At 40.8% G+C, this 16769-nt stretch overlaps 1 protein-coding gene across 6 annotated transcripts in view; it reads left to right on the top strand.

Annotated features, from left to right (window-relative positions):
- CHERP (calcium homeostasis endoplasmic reticulum protein) overlaps positions 1 to 16769 on the top strand; it is a 90911-nt gene that overhangs the window by 54816 nt on the left and 19326 nt on the right. For 4 of the 6 annotated variants that reach the window (XM_073592745.1, XM_073592737.1, XM_073592723.1 and 1 more), the window contains 5 exons: positions 43 to 176; positions 2550 to 2636; positions 8435 to 8584; positions 11988 to 12098; positions 13347 to 13444. In XM_073592745.1, coding sequence (XP_073448846.1) covers positions 43 to 176; positions 2550 to 2636; positions 8435 to 8584; positions 11988 to 12098; positions 13347 to 13444 — 580 coding nt within the window. The remainder of the gene's footprint in view (positions 1 to 42; positions 177 to 2549; positions 2637 to 8434; positions 8585 to 11987; positions 12099 to 13346; positions 13445 to 16769) is intronic. The other 2 variants (XM_073592754.1, XM_073592727.1) reach the window with 1 other exon arrangement.

Raw genomic sequence — 16769 nt, 5'->3', positions numbered from 1 at the left:
CATGAGGCCTTATTAGTAATATCTTTTTTTTTTCCTATGCAGCTTGAAGATCATGAGTACAAGCCTCTTGATCCCAAAGATATCCGCCTCCCTCCTCCAATGCCACCCAGTGAAAGGCTTTTGGCTGCTGTTGAGGCATTTTATAGCCCTCCATCACATGATAGACCCCGGAACAGGTCAGTTTTAACGCACTTGAGATGCCCTTTTAAAGCGTAAAAGACTGTCCACCTTTTAAGACCATGTAACGTGGTGCTAAGTAGTACCAATAAAATATCCACTTTATATTATGTTAAGATATAGGATGTTTCATATGGTTCTATATTTGCTAAGGCAGTTACACACACACAACTCTGTGTGTATGAATGAACTACAAGCCCCGCCATCCTTAGGGCTGTCGGCTTGTAGTTTTCAGTGAATTAACAAGGGGAGCTGTGGCGTGCAGTGGTAGTTCATTGAGTCTTGCTGTCAGAGTATTTGCTTACCCGTACGGGGTGGACAGGCAAGCGGATGACATTGTGCAGTTGCATTTCTGTTTGTCAGAAAGCAATATTTGTGTGTGTTTATGAAACTTAGTTTTATTTATAAAGACACTAGATATCACAACAGCTAAATCTGTGTCTGTAGTGCATGTTGAAACCTAAATACTATAAAAAACATGTTATTAGATTTTTACTCCAGGAGTGTATAATGAGTTTGGCAATTCTAGGGAAATGCATTACAATTTAACTAAACCCATTAGATTTTAGTCAATTAAAATACGACTAGAAATAAAACAATTCAGATGACTAAAATGACATTTTAGTCAAAAGACCATGACTGAAACTAAATTGAAATTTGACATCAGAATTAACACTGCTTACCAATCATTAGATGTGGTGGCTGCATCAGTTTTCTTTTCTTTGGCTTTTCCCCCTCTGTTTTCAACACAGCTCCTGTATTACTCAGACACCACCCTGGATGAATGTGCAGAGGAAACACCGCACTGTCAGTCTGGGGGAGGGGCTGTTTAAATGTATTAGCAGATTTAGAACTAACAAATTGAAGCCAAACTCCAGCTCACACTTTAAGCAGTTACAGCGAACAAGTTTTTTTTTTTTTTTTTTTTTTTTTCCTTTTTGGGATAAAGGTTTTGCATGAATAAACACAAGCTGATCATTTTAATCACTCCTGTCAGTGTTAAGTGGTTTGTTTCATTCATGTAAACTGATGCATGCTGCTGGAGAGTTTGTGTTGCGGATCACCAGATGAAAATTAGTAGAAAGCCTAAAAAAGAAAACAAATGCAGCCATCACATCTAAGAATTGGTAAGCTGCAATATATTGTTTGCTTTTGGATTTAATATTGCTTTAAGCTACCAGTGCTGGACTTTAGCCAGGATTAATCCAGACATCCCAACCTGCAAAAACTCATTTCAGGGAGGCGGCGTTTTTTAAATCATTTTTTCACAGTGCTTCTGGGGAAGGGGGTGCGGGGTGGGTGGCAGTGGACATTGTGTCAGTAGTTTTTTTTATTTTTAATAATAGATTTTTTTTACAATTTTTAATTATTTTTTCACAATGCTTTTTGGGCGGAGGGGGTTGGGGCAGTGGACAGTGTTGGTAGGGCAGGGGAGAGTGGTGTCAGTAGTTTTTGTTTTTTTTTAAATACTTTTTTATTTTTTAGAATTTGTTTACAATTATTATTTTTTTTATATATATATTTTTTTGGGGGGGGCTTTGGTAAGATGTTAGGGGTCTACACAGACCCCTAACATCTCCCCTTTGAGGCAGAGTAAAGGACTGAGGAAACAGATTCCCCAGTCCCTTTCTCAGCATTGAAGATGAATGCACAGGAGACAGAGGCTCCTGTTCATTCATAAACTGAGCATAGTAAACATAGTTTGCCCTGTTCAGTTATCACTGGACACAGGAGCGATCTCGCTCACTGTGTCCAATTCCTGACAGTTCCCCCTGCAGCCGGCGGGGGGGGGGAAGGAGGGGGACAGGAGCGGCAGAGAACAGGGGGGGCGGAGAAGGACACGGAGGGGGCTGGGGGAGGAGCACACAGGAAACAGCTGGGAATGATCGGTGTGGCGGGAGGGACAGCTGTGAACACTGATCTCCCTGTATAGCTTTTTAGCTGACAGCCATGGGAGGGAGAGAAAGAGAAGTGGCTGTCAGCTAAAAATCTATACAAAGGAGATTGGTGTTCACAGCTGTTCCCCGCCGCACCGATCATTCCCAGGAGATCGGGATGTGAGAATTGGGATGTCTGTTGATCTCTAAAATCATCGTTATTGCTTTAACCAGTAGTAATGTTTATTTGTGAATGACTTTTAAACCTAAACAAATTCAATGCACTTGACCAAAAACCATTATAGTTCCTCTTTACAGCTGTGTTTGCATTCTGTGGTTTCAAAGTAACAAAGTGGGGGCCATAGATAATATGCATTGCTGTTTAACTGGTCCTGTGGAGGTGGTATAAAAACTTTTTTTTTTTTTTTTTCTCTGCAATATCTCCTTGAGGTTTCATTCAGCTTATCTGAATCTGTGTCCTTTTTACATGTGCAGTGAAGGCTGGGAGCAGAATGGCCTATATGAATTTTTCAGAGCAAAGATGAGGGCCCGCCGACGAAAAGGCCAAGACAAGAGGAGCAGGTGAGGAGTATAGGTTCTTTTGGTCTTTCATGGAACTTGAATACCTCTAATGGGAACTGTGTTAACTTATATCCTTTGCACATAAATAAAATGTTTTTGTTGGAAATATCTAAATATCTAAAATTCACTTTTTTTCGTCCAACCATAAAAGATTTTACATTAAATGAAAAAATAAGAATTGCTATGATAGTTCTCAACAAAGTAACCTATTCATTCTGATTTCATGGATGAGGCTCTCTACAGTATCTGTTTTTGTATTGGGTTGTTGGTCAACAAACAGTATTACAGGACCGAATTGACCGTTTGTCATGCTGTAATCATAAGAAATGTAAGGTTATTGATAGCTGTCATGTACAGGCTACACTAACAGGCATGTAATATGATGGAAGGCAATGGAAGATGAGGGTCCTACAATGGTTGTGGTCACACACAGTTGGGTTATTCTTTACTCTGGCAAACAAAAAGCAGTGACCCACTCCCAGATAGCTTCAGTTTGTTTGCTATTACAAGTTAGATACAATTTCTCTACTAAAAAATAGTTTGGCCTTTTTTCTAACCATTTTTCTTCAATCAAGACTTTCCCTACATGCTTCTTAAAGTGGTTGTAAACCCACATCGAAAAAAAAAAAAAAAGACCTGCAAGACAAAGGGATAATGAATTATGAAATACTCACCTGAGATCGAAGCCCCCGCTGCCGTGCCCGTACACAGTACCGGCCGGCGACATCGCTCTTGGAATCACTTCCTGGTATCGTGGCTCCGGCGCTGTGATTGGCTGGAGCCGCAATGATGTCACTCCCGCGCATGTGCGTGGGAGCCGCCGGTATCAGCACACTCACTGAAGCAAACGGCACGTGCACATTTAGGAGATATCTGTGGTAGCTACAGGTAAGACTTATTATAGGCTTACCTGTAGCAAAAAGTGTATAGTAAGGGTTTACAACCACTTTAAAGCGGGGTTCCACTCAAATTTTTAACTTAATCTTACCCCCTTCAGTTAATTGCATAGATGTTCAAATGCCACACACAATTTTTTTTTATCGCTGTAATTACCTTTATATTGTACTTTATTGTGGCACTTCCTGTCTCCCCTCCCATGGGAGTAGGCATGTTTATTGCCTTTCCCCGGCGCCGCACTGTCTCCTGGGAGCTTAGTGTCAGGCTTCCCAAGATTCAGTGCGGAAACAATGATCATGCGTGTGAACAAGCTGTGAATGAACAGCATTCACCGCATCCAGGAAATCAATGCTTGTGGGCTTCACATGCCCACAAGCAAGATGGAAACAGCCAGCATCACATTTTTTAAGTTATTCTTCAGTACGAAAACAGACAGAGGCGGAAATATTATACCCAAACTGTGAGTATTATTTTGGGGTTAGCAAAGTGTCTCAATGACCTAAAAAAAAAAAAAAAAAAAAAATTGGTCGCTGGACTCCCGCTTTTTATAAGTGTACCTCCACACATTCCCCTTCAGAATCTTTACCTGATCTGCCTGCGGTTTTAGTGCAGTCTGAGCCTTCTGGTTCAAACGCATTATCTGATGACCAATCTCAAAAATCCTTGATGAATGACGTTGTCTCTGAGTCCCAAGCAAGTGTCTTTTTTTTTTTTTTTTTTCCAGGCTTAGAGGCAATTTTTGCTTAAAAATGGAAGGGCTGGTGCTGCTGCCTGGCTAGCATATCCCTTAGAGGTCCTAAGACCACTAATAACTTTTTTGAGGTACCCACTAGTCCCAGACATCCAAAAAAGCATTTTCTGCACATGCCCTTTAAAGGACAGCGGCCTTCTTCCTCAGAAGCCAAGAAGTTCCTTTAGTTATTCCCATGCCTCAAGTTCAAAAGCCAGACCCAAACCAGGCAACCATTCAACTGCAAGCCATTGGCCTCCAAATCTGCTGTCAAATCCTTTTCGGCATTTTTCAGAGTGAGCGAAAATCTGTACTGAGGAGTCAAAACTTATTTGGAAATATTTGGCTGTAGCAGGAGGCAGTTTGTTCATGAAAGGCTGGAGAGCGGTACAATGAGTGTCTGCTGGCAACAGTGAAGCATGGTGGAGGTTCCTTGTAAGTTTGGGGCTGCATTTTTGCAAAAAGATTTGGAGATTTGGTCAGAATCAATGGTGTCCTTAATGCTGATAAATACAGGCGGATACTTCTCCATCATGCCATACCATCAGGGGGCGTGTGATTGGCCCCAAATTTATTTTACAGCAGGACAACGTCCCCAAACATACATCCAGTGTCGTTAAGAACTCTCTTTACCGTAAAGAACAAGGAGTCCTGGAAGTGATGGTTTAGCCCCCACAGAGCCCTGATCTCAACATCGAGTCTGTCTGGGATTACATGACAGAAAGATTTGAGGCAACCTACATCCACGGAGGATCTGTGGTTAAGTCTGGAACAACCTACCTGCCAAGTTGCTTCAAAACCTTTGCACAAGCACCGTGTGTACCTAGAAGAACTGATGCTTGTTTGAAAGCATACAGTACTTTTGCACAGTAGTGTATGTCTTTCCTCTTTTTAAATTCCTTTTTCTGCCACAAAGGATCGAGATGGAGGTTATTTTGGTGATCCTCATAACTCTGGACTGGCCCATGTGGTTCTTCGACCTGATCAGACTCCTGGCAGATGTTCCATTGCACCTTCCAAATCAACAGCTTTTTCTGTAACAAAGACTTCTTTTACCATCCTGTTTCGTGGTAAGGTCCAACATTGCACTTGGAAGACGTACTTCATTTTGTGTGAGGAAAGACCATTTTCAACTAAGATAATATTCTGTGGGATACACTTTGACATTTTTTCAATTAGACCAGGATTAGCATTTGGCCCTGAATACCAGCAAGGGTCAAATCCTGGTGCTTTTGGGCTTGTCCCATAGTCTGCTAGCCTCCCATTCTTTGATTAAGACCTTTTGTACAGCGTGCCTTTTTATGTGGTCAGCCCCGTGCGCTCAGCTGTCACTCCAAGGGATTTGAATCTGGTTCTCTCAGCACTTAAAAAAACACCCTTTGAAACTATCAGGAATAGTCCCCTTTCCAAACATACTTACAAGATTGCATTCAGTGTTTTTCTTCTCAAGGGGATTTCGGCTTTTCGCCTCAACCATAGTGCTTCAATCCCTCCTGTCCGGCCCCAGTACATAAAAAGGAAATTTCCCTTCATTGTCTAGTTGTACACTGATCAGGCATAGAATTATGAGCACTGACAGGGAAAGTGAATACCCTTGATTATCTTGTTACAGTGGCATAGGTAAGTGGGTAGGATATATTAGGAGAGCCAGCAAGTGAACATGAAAAGCATAAAAAATGGGCAAGCAAAAGGATTTGAGTGACTTTGACATGGGCCAAGTTGTATTGGCTAGACATCTGGTCCAAACTGTGGGTATTGTGGCATATTCCCAGTCTGCAGTGGTCAGAACCTACCAAAAGTGGTCCAATGTGGGGAAAACCGATGAACCAACGACAGGGTCATGGGCTGGCCCCTGTAGTCCTATCCAAAAGAAGAGCTGCTATTGCTCAAATTGCTGAAAAGTTAAAGTGGTTGTAAAGGCAGAAGGTTTTTTTATCTTAATGCATTCTGTGCATTAAGATAAAAAGTCTTCTGTGTGCAGCAGCCCCCCAATACTTACCTGAGTCCCATCTGGATCCAGCGATGTTGCATGAGAGACTTGGCTGTCCGGGATTCTCCCTCTTCATTGCCTGAGACAGCAGCGAAGCGCCATTGGCCCCCGCTTCTGTCAACCAAAGTCAGTGAGCCAATAAGGAGAGAGAGGAGCAGGGCCCGTGGCTCCGTGTCTGAATGGAAACAGAGCCTCAGCTCGGGTGCTCCCATAGCAAGCTGCTTGCTGTGGGGGCACTCAACAGGAGGGGGGGCAGGAGCTCCGAGGAGGGACCCGAAAAGAGGAGGATCTAGGCTGCCTTGTGCAAAACCACTACACAGAGCAGGTAAGTATGACATGTTTGTTATTTTTAACAAAAAAAGAGACTTTAGTATCACTTTAATGCCGGTTTTAATAGGAAAATGCATCGCAGTTTGTTGCATATGGGGCTGCGTAGCCACAGACCAGTCAGGGTGCCCATGCTGACCCATGTCCACAGCCAAAAGCACCTACAGTGGGCATGTGAGCTTCAGAAATGGACAACAGAGTAATGAAAGAAGGTGGCCTGCTCTGAAGGATTCAAGAATGGTTTGAGGAACCAGTTTGAAGTGTTGACTTGGCCTTCAGATACTCCAGATCTCAAGCCAATCAAGCATCTTTGGGATATCCTGGAAAAAACAGCCTGATACATGGAGGTCCCATCTTGCAACTTACAGAACTCACAGGTCTAATGGAGTCCATGCCTCAACAAGTTATAGTGGTTGGCCATAATGTTATGGCTGATTGGTGTAGATCAAGCAGTGCGCAACCACTGCTTTCTGTTAGAAAGACCTACCCCCTCCTCCTCTTTCCTCAAGGTCCCTACATAGGAGAACCAGCTTCTCATTCAGCATTTCTCAGTGGCTTAGACTGTTAATTATTTAGCCTTATGGTCTTAAAGTGTATTTTCACTTTTGCAGTGAAATTGGGATAACACCAACTATTAGAATTTATTACATTTTCTCATTCACATAGCGTAGCTAAAATATTAAATTGTAGCTTACCCTTCTAGACCAGCAAGGGGAAAAAGGTGATTATAAGTGGGCTGGACAGCTGTGTTTGCCATCATTAACCCGATCTTTATTTTGCAAGCACCTATTCACTATCAATTGTGACTAGAGCTAACACCATCTTTCTCAAGGGTGCATTCACTCTTACTTCCTGCAAATACATGCAAGAACCCCGGGGGAGGGGGGGCATTAGCGCGATTGGCTGTGAGTAGGCAGTCCCATTGAAAGCAATGGGAGGCTGCTGACTCTTGCAGGTAATCTCACCGAGATCACGTGCGAGCTATGAAACCTTGGCGCAGGCAGTCTGTGTCCAGGTCCTGATCACTCTCATGTTATCGCTGCACGAGCATGTGTGCGTGGCATTCTCTGTGAACAGGAACACATAGCAAACATATAGTGGGGTTTTCTGAAATTTGACTGCAAAAGTGGAAATACACTTTAAAGCTTAAGAAGCCTGTGTGCCTTAATGAAATCCAAGAAAAGGATTTTATATTGCGTACAGAAACCCAAATTTTTTGCTTTATCAACAGATATATACTAGAGCTTAACGCTTTTTTTTATAAATTCATGTATATTCATTGCCTTTACCTTTACAGTTTAAAAGGGAAAGTATGAAAATGCTGCACTGCCAAGCAATGCACCGCATACTAGCTCATTATGAAATACTTGCCTTAGAACGAAGCGCCTGCACCACCTCCCAGTCACCGCTGAGGGAGCTGACATGTTCTCTCAGCGTTTCTTCTGGGTTCACGGCTCCGGCACTGTGAGTGGCCGAAGCCGCGATGACATCACTCCCGCACATGCACGCAGGAGTTCTTTCCTGCAAGGTCCGGCAGCATCCGCCGGACCTTCAGAGCACATAACACCGCTGACGTCAGGGGCTGCAAGCAAGGTGAATGAATATGTCCTAAACCATACAGGTTTAGGAGATGTTCATTTTACCTACAGGTAAGCCTTATTATAGGCTTACCTATAGGTAAAAATGTGCAAGCAGGGTATACAGACACTTTAATGCCGTCTGTGTTAATGTGTATATGTAATTAGTATTCCAAACTTGGTACGCTAATGGAAACGTTTACCTTTTCTATGTGTTGCAGCTGTATTTAATCTTTATTCTAGCTTATGATTGATGTTATAAATTTTTGTTTTTCAGTAGGGCATCGAGATCTAAAAGTCGTTCAGGAAGTCGGGGCCGGTCTTCTTCGCGCTCAAACTCCAGATCTTCCAAGTCTTCTCGCTCCTATTCTGAGTCTCAGTCACGTTCTCGTTCTCGTTCCAGATCATATTCTCAATCCAGGTCCAGGTGAAGTATACATATGTTTTACTGAGTTTATTTGTGCTATATGTACCTACTGACTGTGTACACATTTTTAGTCTATTTAGTTGGGCTGTAGAGCTGCGGGTTGACTAAATCAACCCCCTGTACTAGGCTTCCATTTTAAAATGTCACTGGGAGCCAGAAAATTTACCACATTTCTAAAGTATCTTTTGAAAAATGCATTAACAAACAATAAAAAGTATTTAAATATTGTATGCTTTTGAAGATACTGCTATGTAAACAAATACTTTTATATAAGACATGCACCTTGCTCTTAACTGCTTGTTGCCTGCCCACAGTGCACTTACTGTGGGCAGACGACCGCTCCAGGCTAAGTGATGTAGGAGTACGTTATGGCTTAATTCCTGGTTTTTGGGCACGCAGTGCGCACCCCTTGCTGATCTATGCTGTGATTGGCCACAGCACGAGTCTGTCAGCAGGTTACAGCCAATGATTTTGGCTGTATAGGCTGCTGATCGGCCCGCAAGCCGCTTCTTAAAGGGCAACGTACAGGTACGTTAATCTGCCTGTATGTGCCCTTCTGCCGACGTATATCGGCGTGAGCCCGTCGGCAAGCGGTTAATGTACACGGGACGTTTTAAAAACCTCTCCTGAACAATTTAACTTGACAGATAGTAACCAACGTTTAAAAACGTTTGTTTTGACGTGTTTTTTTTGTTTTTTTTTAATCAAAATTAAATTTATTGGAAAAAGAACACCTCTGGATAAATACACGTACAATCAGAAGGAATATATAGCTGAAATTACAGGCACTGTTTCTTTTACATTCCGGTAACTTATACATTCACTGTTATGTGTTAGGTAAGGCTCCTATGAGCCGCACTTAATATGATGCAGCATGTCATTAAGTTATAGAAATAAGATAGATAACCTAGATCCTACATGCATATATGGTTCACTGGCAAGCCTGTTTTGTTGTGTAACCAGAGAATAAAGAGGAAATAAAACACTTATACCCCTAGTGGGTACATACTATCCTAATGTTAACAAACTTCTCAAGAGATATATTGTGTCCACCCCTACCATACCAGATTTGCAGATCGCTTAAAAACTATATTGTATCTTGTAATTCGACTCATCCATGTTTCCTGCGCTCCCCTCACATTTGTAGGAGCCTTTCTTTCCCTAATTGAGTTGGGCCTAGACCTGGAGTATCCAACCAAGGTTGCCACATTGAGTAAAATTTTTTCAGTGCAATTACGATGTTGATAGGTAATCTTTTCACGTATAAGCAAACCGTTTACCAATTTCACCCACTGTTCGCTCGTTGGCACCCTCGAGGTGATCCATAGTCTTGCAATTGCTTTGCGAGCTATATATAGTAAGCGTAATACAGCAGTGTGACCGTTTGGCGAGAGTGAGGGTATCTCCAAGGCACCCAATAAGCACACCACTGGATCCTGTGAAATTGGAATACCTGATTTTGACATGTTTACATTTTGCGTTTGTAGAAGTGTTTCTTGTGTGTTTTTTTGTTTTTGTTTTTTGCAAATTGTCAAAAATAAAAAAATGCCTGTAAACGAAACTTTTCGCTAAACGCGGGTTACTGGGTTTATATGTGTTTACAAGCTGTTACAGGTATTTGGCGTTTTAAATGCCTCTGAACATCCGTCCTGAATGCATTTTTTTGCTTTCCAAAAATTGCTTGTAAACTCAACTGCCTAGAAACAACTATAAACGATCCTGTTTATATGTACTGATAAGATAACATAGAGGAGAGTTTAGGAGCAGCTGAAAAACAATGCCCAACTGCTCCTAAATGTCATACACACGATCAGACTTTACGACAACAAAACCGTGATTTTTGTTCGAAGGTTGTTGGCTCCAACTTGTCTTGCATACACACGGTCACACAAATGTTCGCCAACAATTACGAATGTGAGAACGCGGTGACGTATAAGACGTATGACGAGTCGAGAAAAAGGAAGTTCAATAGCCAGTGCGGCTCCTTCTGCTTGATTCTAAGCATGCGTGAACTTTTGTGCGTCGGACTTGTATACACACAATCGGAAATTCCGATAACAAAGTTTTGTTGGCAGAAAATTTGAGGACCTGCTAGCCAACGTTTGTTGTCGGAAAATCCGATCGTGTGTACGGGGCATAGGGCTTCATGTACACAGGACGTTGTTTAATCTCTCTTGACTGATTCAACTTGACATCTAGAAACCGACATCTAAAAACGTCCATTCAACTATGTTTACATGCCACGTTTAGCCGCGTTTGCGTCCTAGATTTTTTTTATTTTCTTTTTTGTTAAAATGAAAAACATCTGTAAAGGAAACACTGCTAAATGCGAGTTACTGCGTTTAGCAGCGTTTACAAGCTGTTACAGGCATATTTGGCGTTTCAAATGCCTCTGAAAATCCGTCCTGAATGCGTTTTATTTGCTTTCCAAAAAATGCTTCTAAACTCAACTGTCTAGAAACGACTATAAGGCCTCATGCACACTGGACGTTTTTACAGCAGCTGTTTTTGTCTTCAGACATTTTTTTTCTACAGTCATTAAACTCCCCATAATGTTATCCTATGTGTCCATGCACACATAGACTGTTATCAGCAGTTTTTTGGCTTTAAAAAAAACTCAAAACTAGTTGGATCTGAGAGGAGTTTTTCAGATGTTTTCAGCTGTAGAAACTCTAACGTCGATAAATGCTCAAAAATGCCGCTCACCAGCATTTTTCAACGTTTTTAAACCATTGGAAAAACACTAGAAACGCTAATAAACGCTATTGCAAAAATTTTTTAAAACTTTGAAAAACTCACTGCAAAGCTACTGGCGTTTTTTAAAACATTGTTATTTTAACATCCAGTGTGCATGAGGCCTTAACGACCCTGTGTACATGTACTGATGAGATAACCTTGAGGAGAGTTCAGGGGCAGCTGGAAAAAATGTCCAACTGCTCCTAAACATCTGTTTTATCAGCAGCAGTGTACATGAAGCCTAAGATGTTGAAGACCTTTGTTTTAATGCACCTGGAAGTTCTTCGCTTATTTAAACTGCAGGTTCAGTTGACCATTTTAAAACCAGAATCGTTTTCATGGCTATGCAGTATTCTATTCTTTAGCATTTTAATAATTCTCAGGCTATGCAAAGCAAGAATGAGTCTGCCAATTTGCAGTTTGTAGACTAGGTTTAGTTTATTGATGAAAGAATAATGCCTGTTTAGGTTCCTAATTTATATTATTGTGAACACTTTCCCTTCTTTACTCCTCGATCCTTAATTGACAACTAGTTCTTTGTTGCTGGTGACTACTGCACGTGTCTGTATTATCTCTACCTCTTAGGATGTTTGCTCTAGGATTATCATCTTCAACCAGCTGAAGAAAGACTAATAGCTTTTATGTTATGGTGCTGCTTTTCTTTTAGGAGCCGAAGCAGGTCTCGGTCATCTCAAAGTCGGTCAAGGTCAAGATCGAGGTCAAAATCCTACTCGCCTGGAAAACGACGCAGATCTAGATCTCGCAGTGCTACCCCTCCGTAAGTAAATATTAAACCAAATGGTTTAAATACTTACTTTTTTTTCTAGTAAGAGTACCTGATTTGGACCCTACGTTTTCATCAGTCCAATTACTGTGTGCCCAGCTACTGTATAAAAGGTACATTTTAAATGGGTATGAATGTCATTGGAAACTGCTCACTAGCAACCTGTCATCTACCATCTATCCATTTTCTTGTACCCCCTACAAAACCATGAAAACAACTTGTGTGGATCTTTTCCAATAACGGTATCATTGTTTTAGAAGGAAACCTCTATGTCCAATATAAAGGCATCTTTTCTATTTTTCTATCTGTGTAATTCACGGTCCCATGTAAAGGGTGATATTTTATCTACAGCTGTCCTGCACTTCTTCTGATCACCTCAGTGTGCACTATTTAGGGCTTGAACATATTCTGTTCACTTAATTAGTTGTTCCTGCATTTTCCATTTTTAAACTGGTTATTGCAACATCAAATCTGTATCTCTACCTTCACTTATTGAACCAGGTGATAATATTTTTTAAGCTAGTTGTATATTCTAGTTTAAAATGTATAAAGGCATTCGTACCCACAGCCCTAGCTGAATAGATTGTGAAAAAAATAAATCCTTTTTTAATTTTTGAGAAATCAAATGTCCTCTAACCAACCATCAAGCCCACTTGGAGCAATTATTACTCCTTTTGTCAAGAAAAATGTCCTTGCAGTATCTATACCTAAAAACTCCAATAACTATACAGGACTAATATAGCCCCCTTGTTGCATTTAATCAAGATACTCTCACTACTTGGACACGTTTTGATTGCTTTCTTCAAACGTTTTCTTTTTTATATTATACAGATCCTCCCTCCTATTTTTGAAACCACCTTACCTTAAACATGTTTGCAGCATGTTCCAAGAGTTCATTTGGGGCAGCAGGAGAACAACAATAAGTTTACGCATGTTACCTCCCAGCAATGGGAACTTAACTTTCCCAATATTGAACTGTATATCTTTGCATCTCTAATCGGACACATAAGAGATTGGATTCATGGCACTTTGATATACACAGACAGTGAACATGACCAAAACATTACACTTCATAACTGTGTTTCATATGTTCTTCACATTTACAAGGAATGACACCAAGCAACCACTCCCCTGCAATGTAGCCATGCAGAAACTATACTATTTTGTATTGTTCTTTTTGCCAAATGTTGCGGCCATCCTTATTGCCAACTGCATTCTCATGTGTTTTTTGTTTTTTTTTAGTTCTTCTTCAGGTTTGGGTTCCACATCTGGAGGAAATACAACATCAAACATCCGTCTTGGGGAGGAGAACAAGGGGCACCAAATGCTAGTAAAAATGGGTGAATAGACTCTATCTGCTTTGTCTTTTTTATCCAGGCACATACATCTTTAGCTGTCGTAACAAGAAAAAAAGTTTGGTAATGTCTAGGCATGTAGAACGCACCTGTCTAGCCACATGTATAAAATAAAGGTTTTTATTGTAAAACACACATTTAGTGTATAGACATCTTTGTATGTCATGCTATGTTCACAAGTCACCAGTAATACTCTCTTAAAAGGAAACCTAATATTTTAAAAATTGAGAGCGGATCTGTGCTTTACATATGCAAGGTAAAGCAACAGTTTCACATTAATGACATTCCCAACAACGGCACATACAGTTGTGTGTTAAAAATAATAGCGTGTTAATAAACACGCTATTACTCAATAAATTGAGTAAAGCCCAAAATCCTTATAATAGCTTATATTTTCATACATGCAAATGCATTGGTAACTCTGCACAGTCTATTCCAAATCAAAACATGAAGAAAAATGTTTCAAATTTGTTATTACTTTACAGAGAGTGAAGCAAAAGGAATATTCGGTTTTTCCAAAAAAATAGCAGTCTCTGCATTTTTCTTGTCAAACTCAAACATTTGCTGTATAAACTGAAAAAATTCTTGTTGAAACACCTATATCCTGATGCTTGCGCCGCCATGCTTCACTGTCTGGTTTTGGTCGCCATTTTAACCACTTCCGGACCGCGGCACGCCGATATACGTCTTTACCTTGAAGGGGGATATCGTTGTTATGGCAGCAGCTAGCTTATCCCTGGTATCCTCTTGTTCGGCCGGCGGTCCAATTTCCGATAATAGTGGTCTCTGCAGCAAATTTGCCGCAGGATCACTTTTATTGGTGGCGGGAGAGGCCCCCCCCTGGGCCGCTTACCGGAGCCATCGGCAGCGGCGATCGGATTGTCACCCTTGCTGGGCATGGAGACGAGTGAGGGGAAGATGGCCCCCACCCATCTCCATAAAATGCAGGGTGGAAGCAACGTCATAACGTCACTTCCTCCCCTAGCTCTTAAAGGGCCATTTTTTTTAAATGCCAATTTTTTTTTTTTTTTTTTTTATTACATTTATTTGTAAATATGATATCTGAGGTCTTTTTGACCCCAGATCTCATATTTAAGAGGTCCTGTCATGCTTTTTTTTTTTTTTTTTCTTCCTATTACAAGGGATGTTTACATTCCTTGTAATAGGAATAAAAGTGACACAATTTAATTAAAAAAAAAAAAAAAAAAAAGTGTGTAAAAATAAAAGGTAAAATAAATTAGGTAAATTTTTTTTTTTTTAAATGCGGCTGTCCCGCTGAGCTCGCGTGCAGAAGCGAACGCATATGTGATCAGTGCTCGCATATGAAAACGGTAATCAAACCACACATGTGAGGTATCGCCGCAATCTGTAGCGTGAGAGCAATAATTCTAGCCCCAGAGCTCCTCTGTAACTTAAAACATGCAACCTGTAGAATTTTTTAAACGTCGCCTATGGAAATTTTTAAGGGTAAAAGTTTGTCGCCATTCCACGAGTGGGCGCAATTTTGAAGTATGACATGTTCGGTATCAATTTACTTGGCGTAAAATTATCTTTCACAATATAAAAAAAAATTCGGCTAACTTTACTGTTGTCTTATTTTTTAATTAAAAAAAGTGGTAAGACCGCTGAGCAAATACGGTGTGACAGAAAGTATTGCAACGACCTCCATTTTATTCTCTAGGATGTTGGAAAAAGAAAATGTATAATGTTTGGGGGTTCTAAGTAATTTTCTAGCAAAAAAACTGTTTTTAACTTGTAAACACATCTCAAAATGAGGCTCAGTCCTTAAGTGGTTAAAGCATTTGAGATCATTTTAGCCAAGCAGCCTATCGGTTTCTGCACTTCTTTATATGTTTTCACCTCTCCGATCAACTTTTTAATCAAAGTATGCTGTTCTTCTGAACAATGTCTGGAACAACCCATATTTCTCAGATTTTCAGAGAGAAATGCACTATACCCAGCATGTACAGCATTTGCTGCCTTCGTCCTTAAATAAGGGCCACCTGTTTGACACATTTTTTCAGACTGAAAGACCTCACTAATTGAACTCTGCACTGCTGTTATTTTGAACACGCCCCTTTTGATTAATGATTCAATTACACAGAATCAGCAGCATGCATGTCATGACTGTTGGGTCTGTTTGTTTTCTATTACTCTTTTTTTTTTTTTTTTTTTTTGCTTAAATCCTCTTTATTGAAAAACAACAATTCACATTAAAAAGAAAGCAGATAAGATCACATTCTGGGGACTGACATAACCAGTGTTTACATAGTCTTCAACTTTTACCGTATTTATACAGCAGTCCACAAAAAGAAAAAGGCAAGGAGCATGAACATCAATAAAATACCCTCCTCTACCTGAGGGACATACAAAATTTTTCCCCTTTCTTTTACTCCCCTTCCCTCCCCTTCCCCCCGCCATCACACCCCCCCCCCCAACCCCCTTAAACCTCATTCTCCCTCCCCATTCACCCCGTGCTTCTCCCACATCACCCAATCCTTCCATATTTTCTCAATTTTTTTGTGATTACTTCTTTTCTTATATATAAGTTTCTCTCTACTAACTTCCTCCTTCACTTCTTTCACCCATTCTTCGAACGTCGGGGGTTCTTTTCTCTGCCAATTCTTGGCTATAAGCTTTTTCCCTTGAAACAGGCACCTAACTATTGCAGTCTGTGTATCTCTCGCGGGCTGTTGCTCCTCTATTAGACCTAGTAGGCAGATCTTGGCATCCATACTTAGTGATGTCTTAAAAATACAATTTATCCTGTCCACAATACTTTTCCAGTATCTGTACAGTTTTGGGCAGCGCCAGAACATGTGTAATAGATCTCCCCTCTCTCCTCCGCACCTCTGGCACCCCGAGTCTACCCTCCTCCCCATCCTAAACAGCTTTAGTGGTGTAAAATACGCCCCATATATCAAATATAAATGCGACACTACCTGTGATGGAGAGAGGGAAACCCTGGGTCCTGATGACAATACATACTCCCATTGACTGTCCGATATTTTCCCAATCTCATCCTCCCATTTCTTCCTATTTTTGTCCTCCGCTCTATCCCCCTGTATCGAGATTCTTAAACTGCTGTACATATCAGATATCAGACCTTTCGTGGAATCTGAGTCGACCAATTTTCTCACAGAGATCATGTCGCTCCATAGTGGCTCCTTACCGTTAAATTGTGCGTCTAAAGCGTGCCTAACCTGCAAGTATCTGTAAAATGAACGGTTAGGGATCGCGAATTCAATCGCCAATTCCTGGAATGTTTTTAATTTCCCGGCTTTATAAAGCTGTGAGAGATAATGGATGC

This window comes from Aquarana catesbeiana, linkage group LG01, assembly GCF_042186555.1.
Source record: "Aquarana catesbeiana isolate 2022-GZ linkage group LG01, ASM4218655v1, whole genome shotgun sequence".
In the NCBI taxonomy this organism is placed as follows: Eukaryota; Metazoa; Chordata; class Amphibia; order Anura; family Ranidae; genus Aquarana; species Aquarana catesbeiana.
The sequence above is the reverse complement of the archived record's forward strand: the minus strand, read 5'-3'. Positions and strand labels throughout refer to the sequence as shown.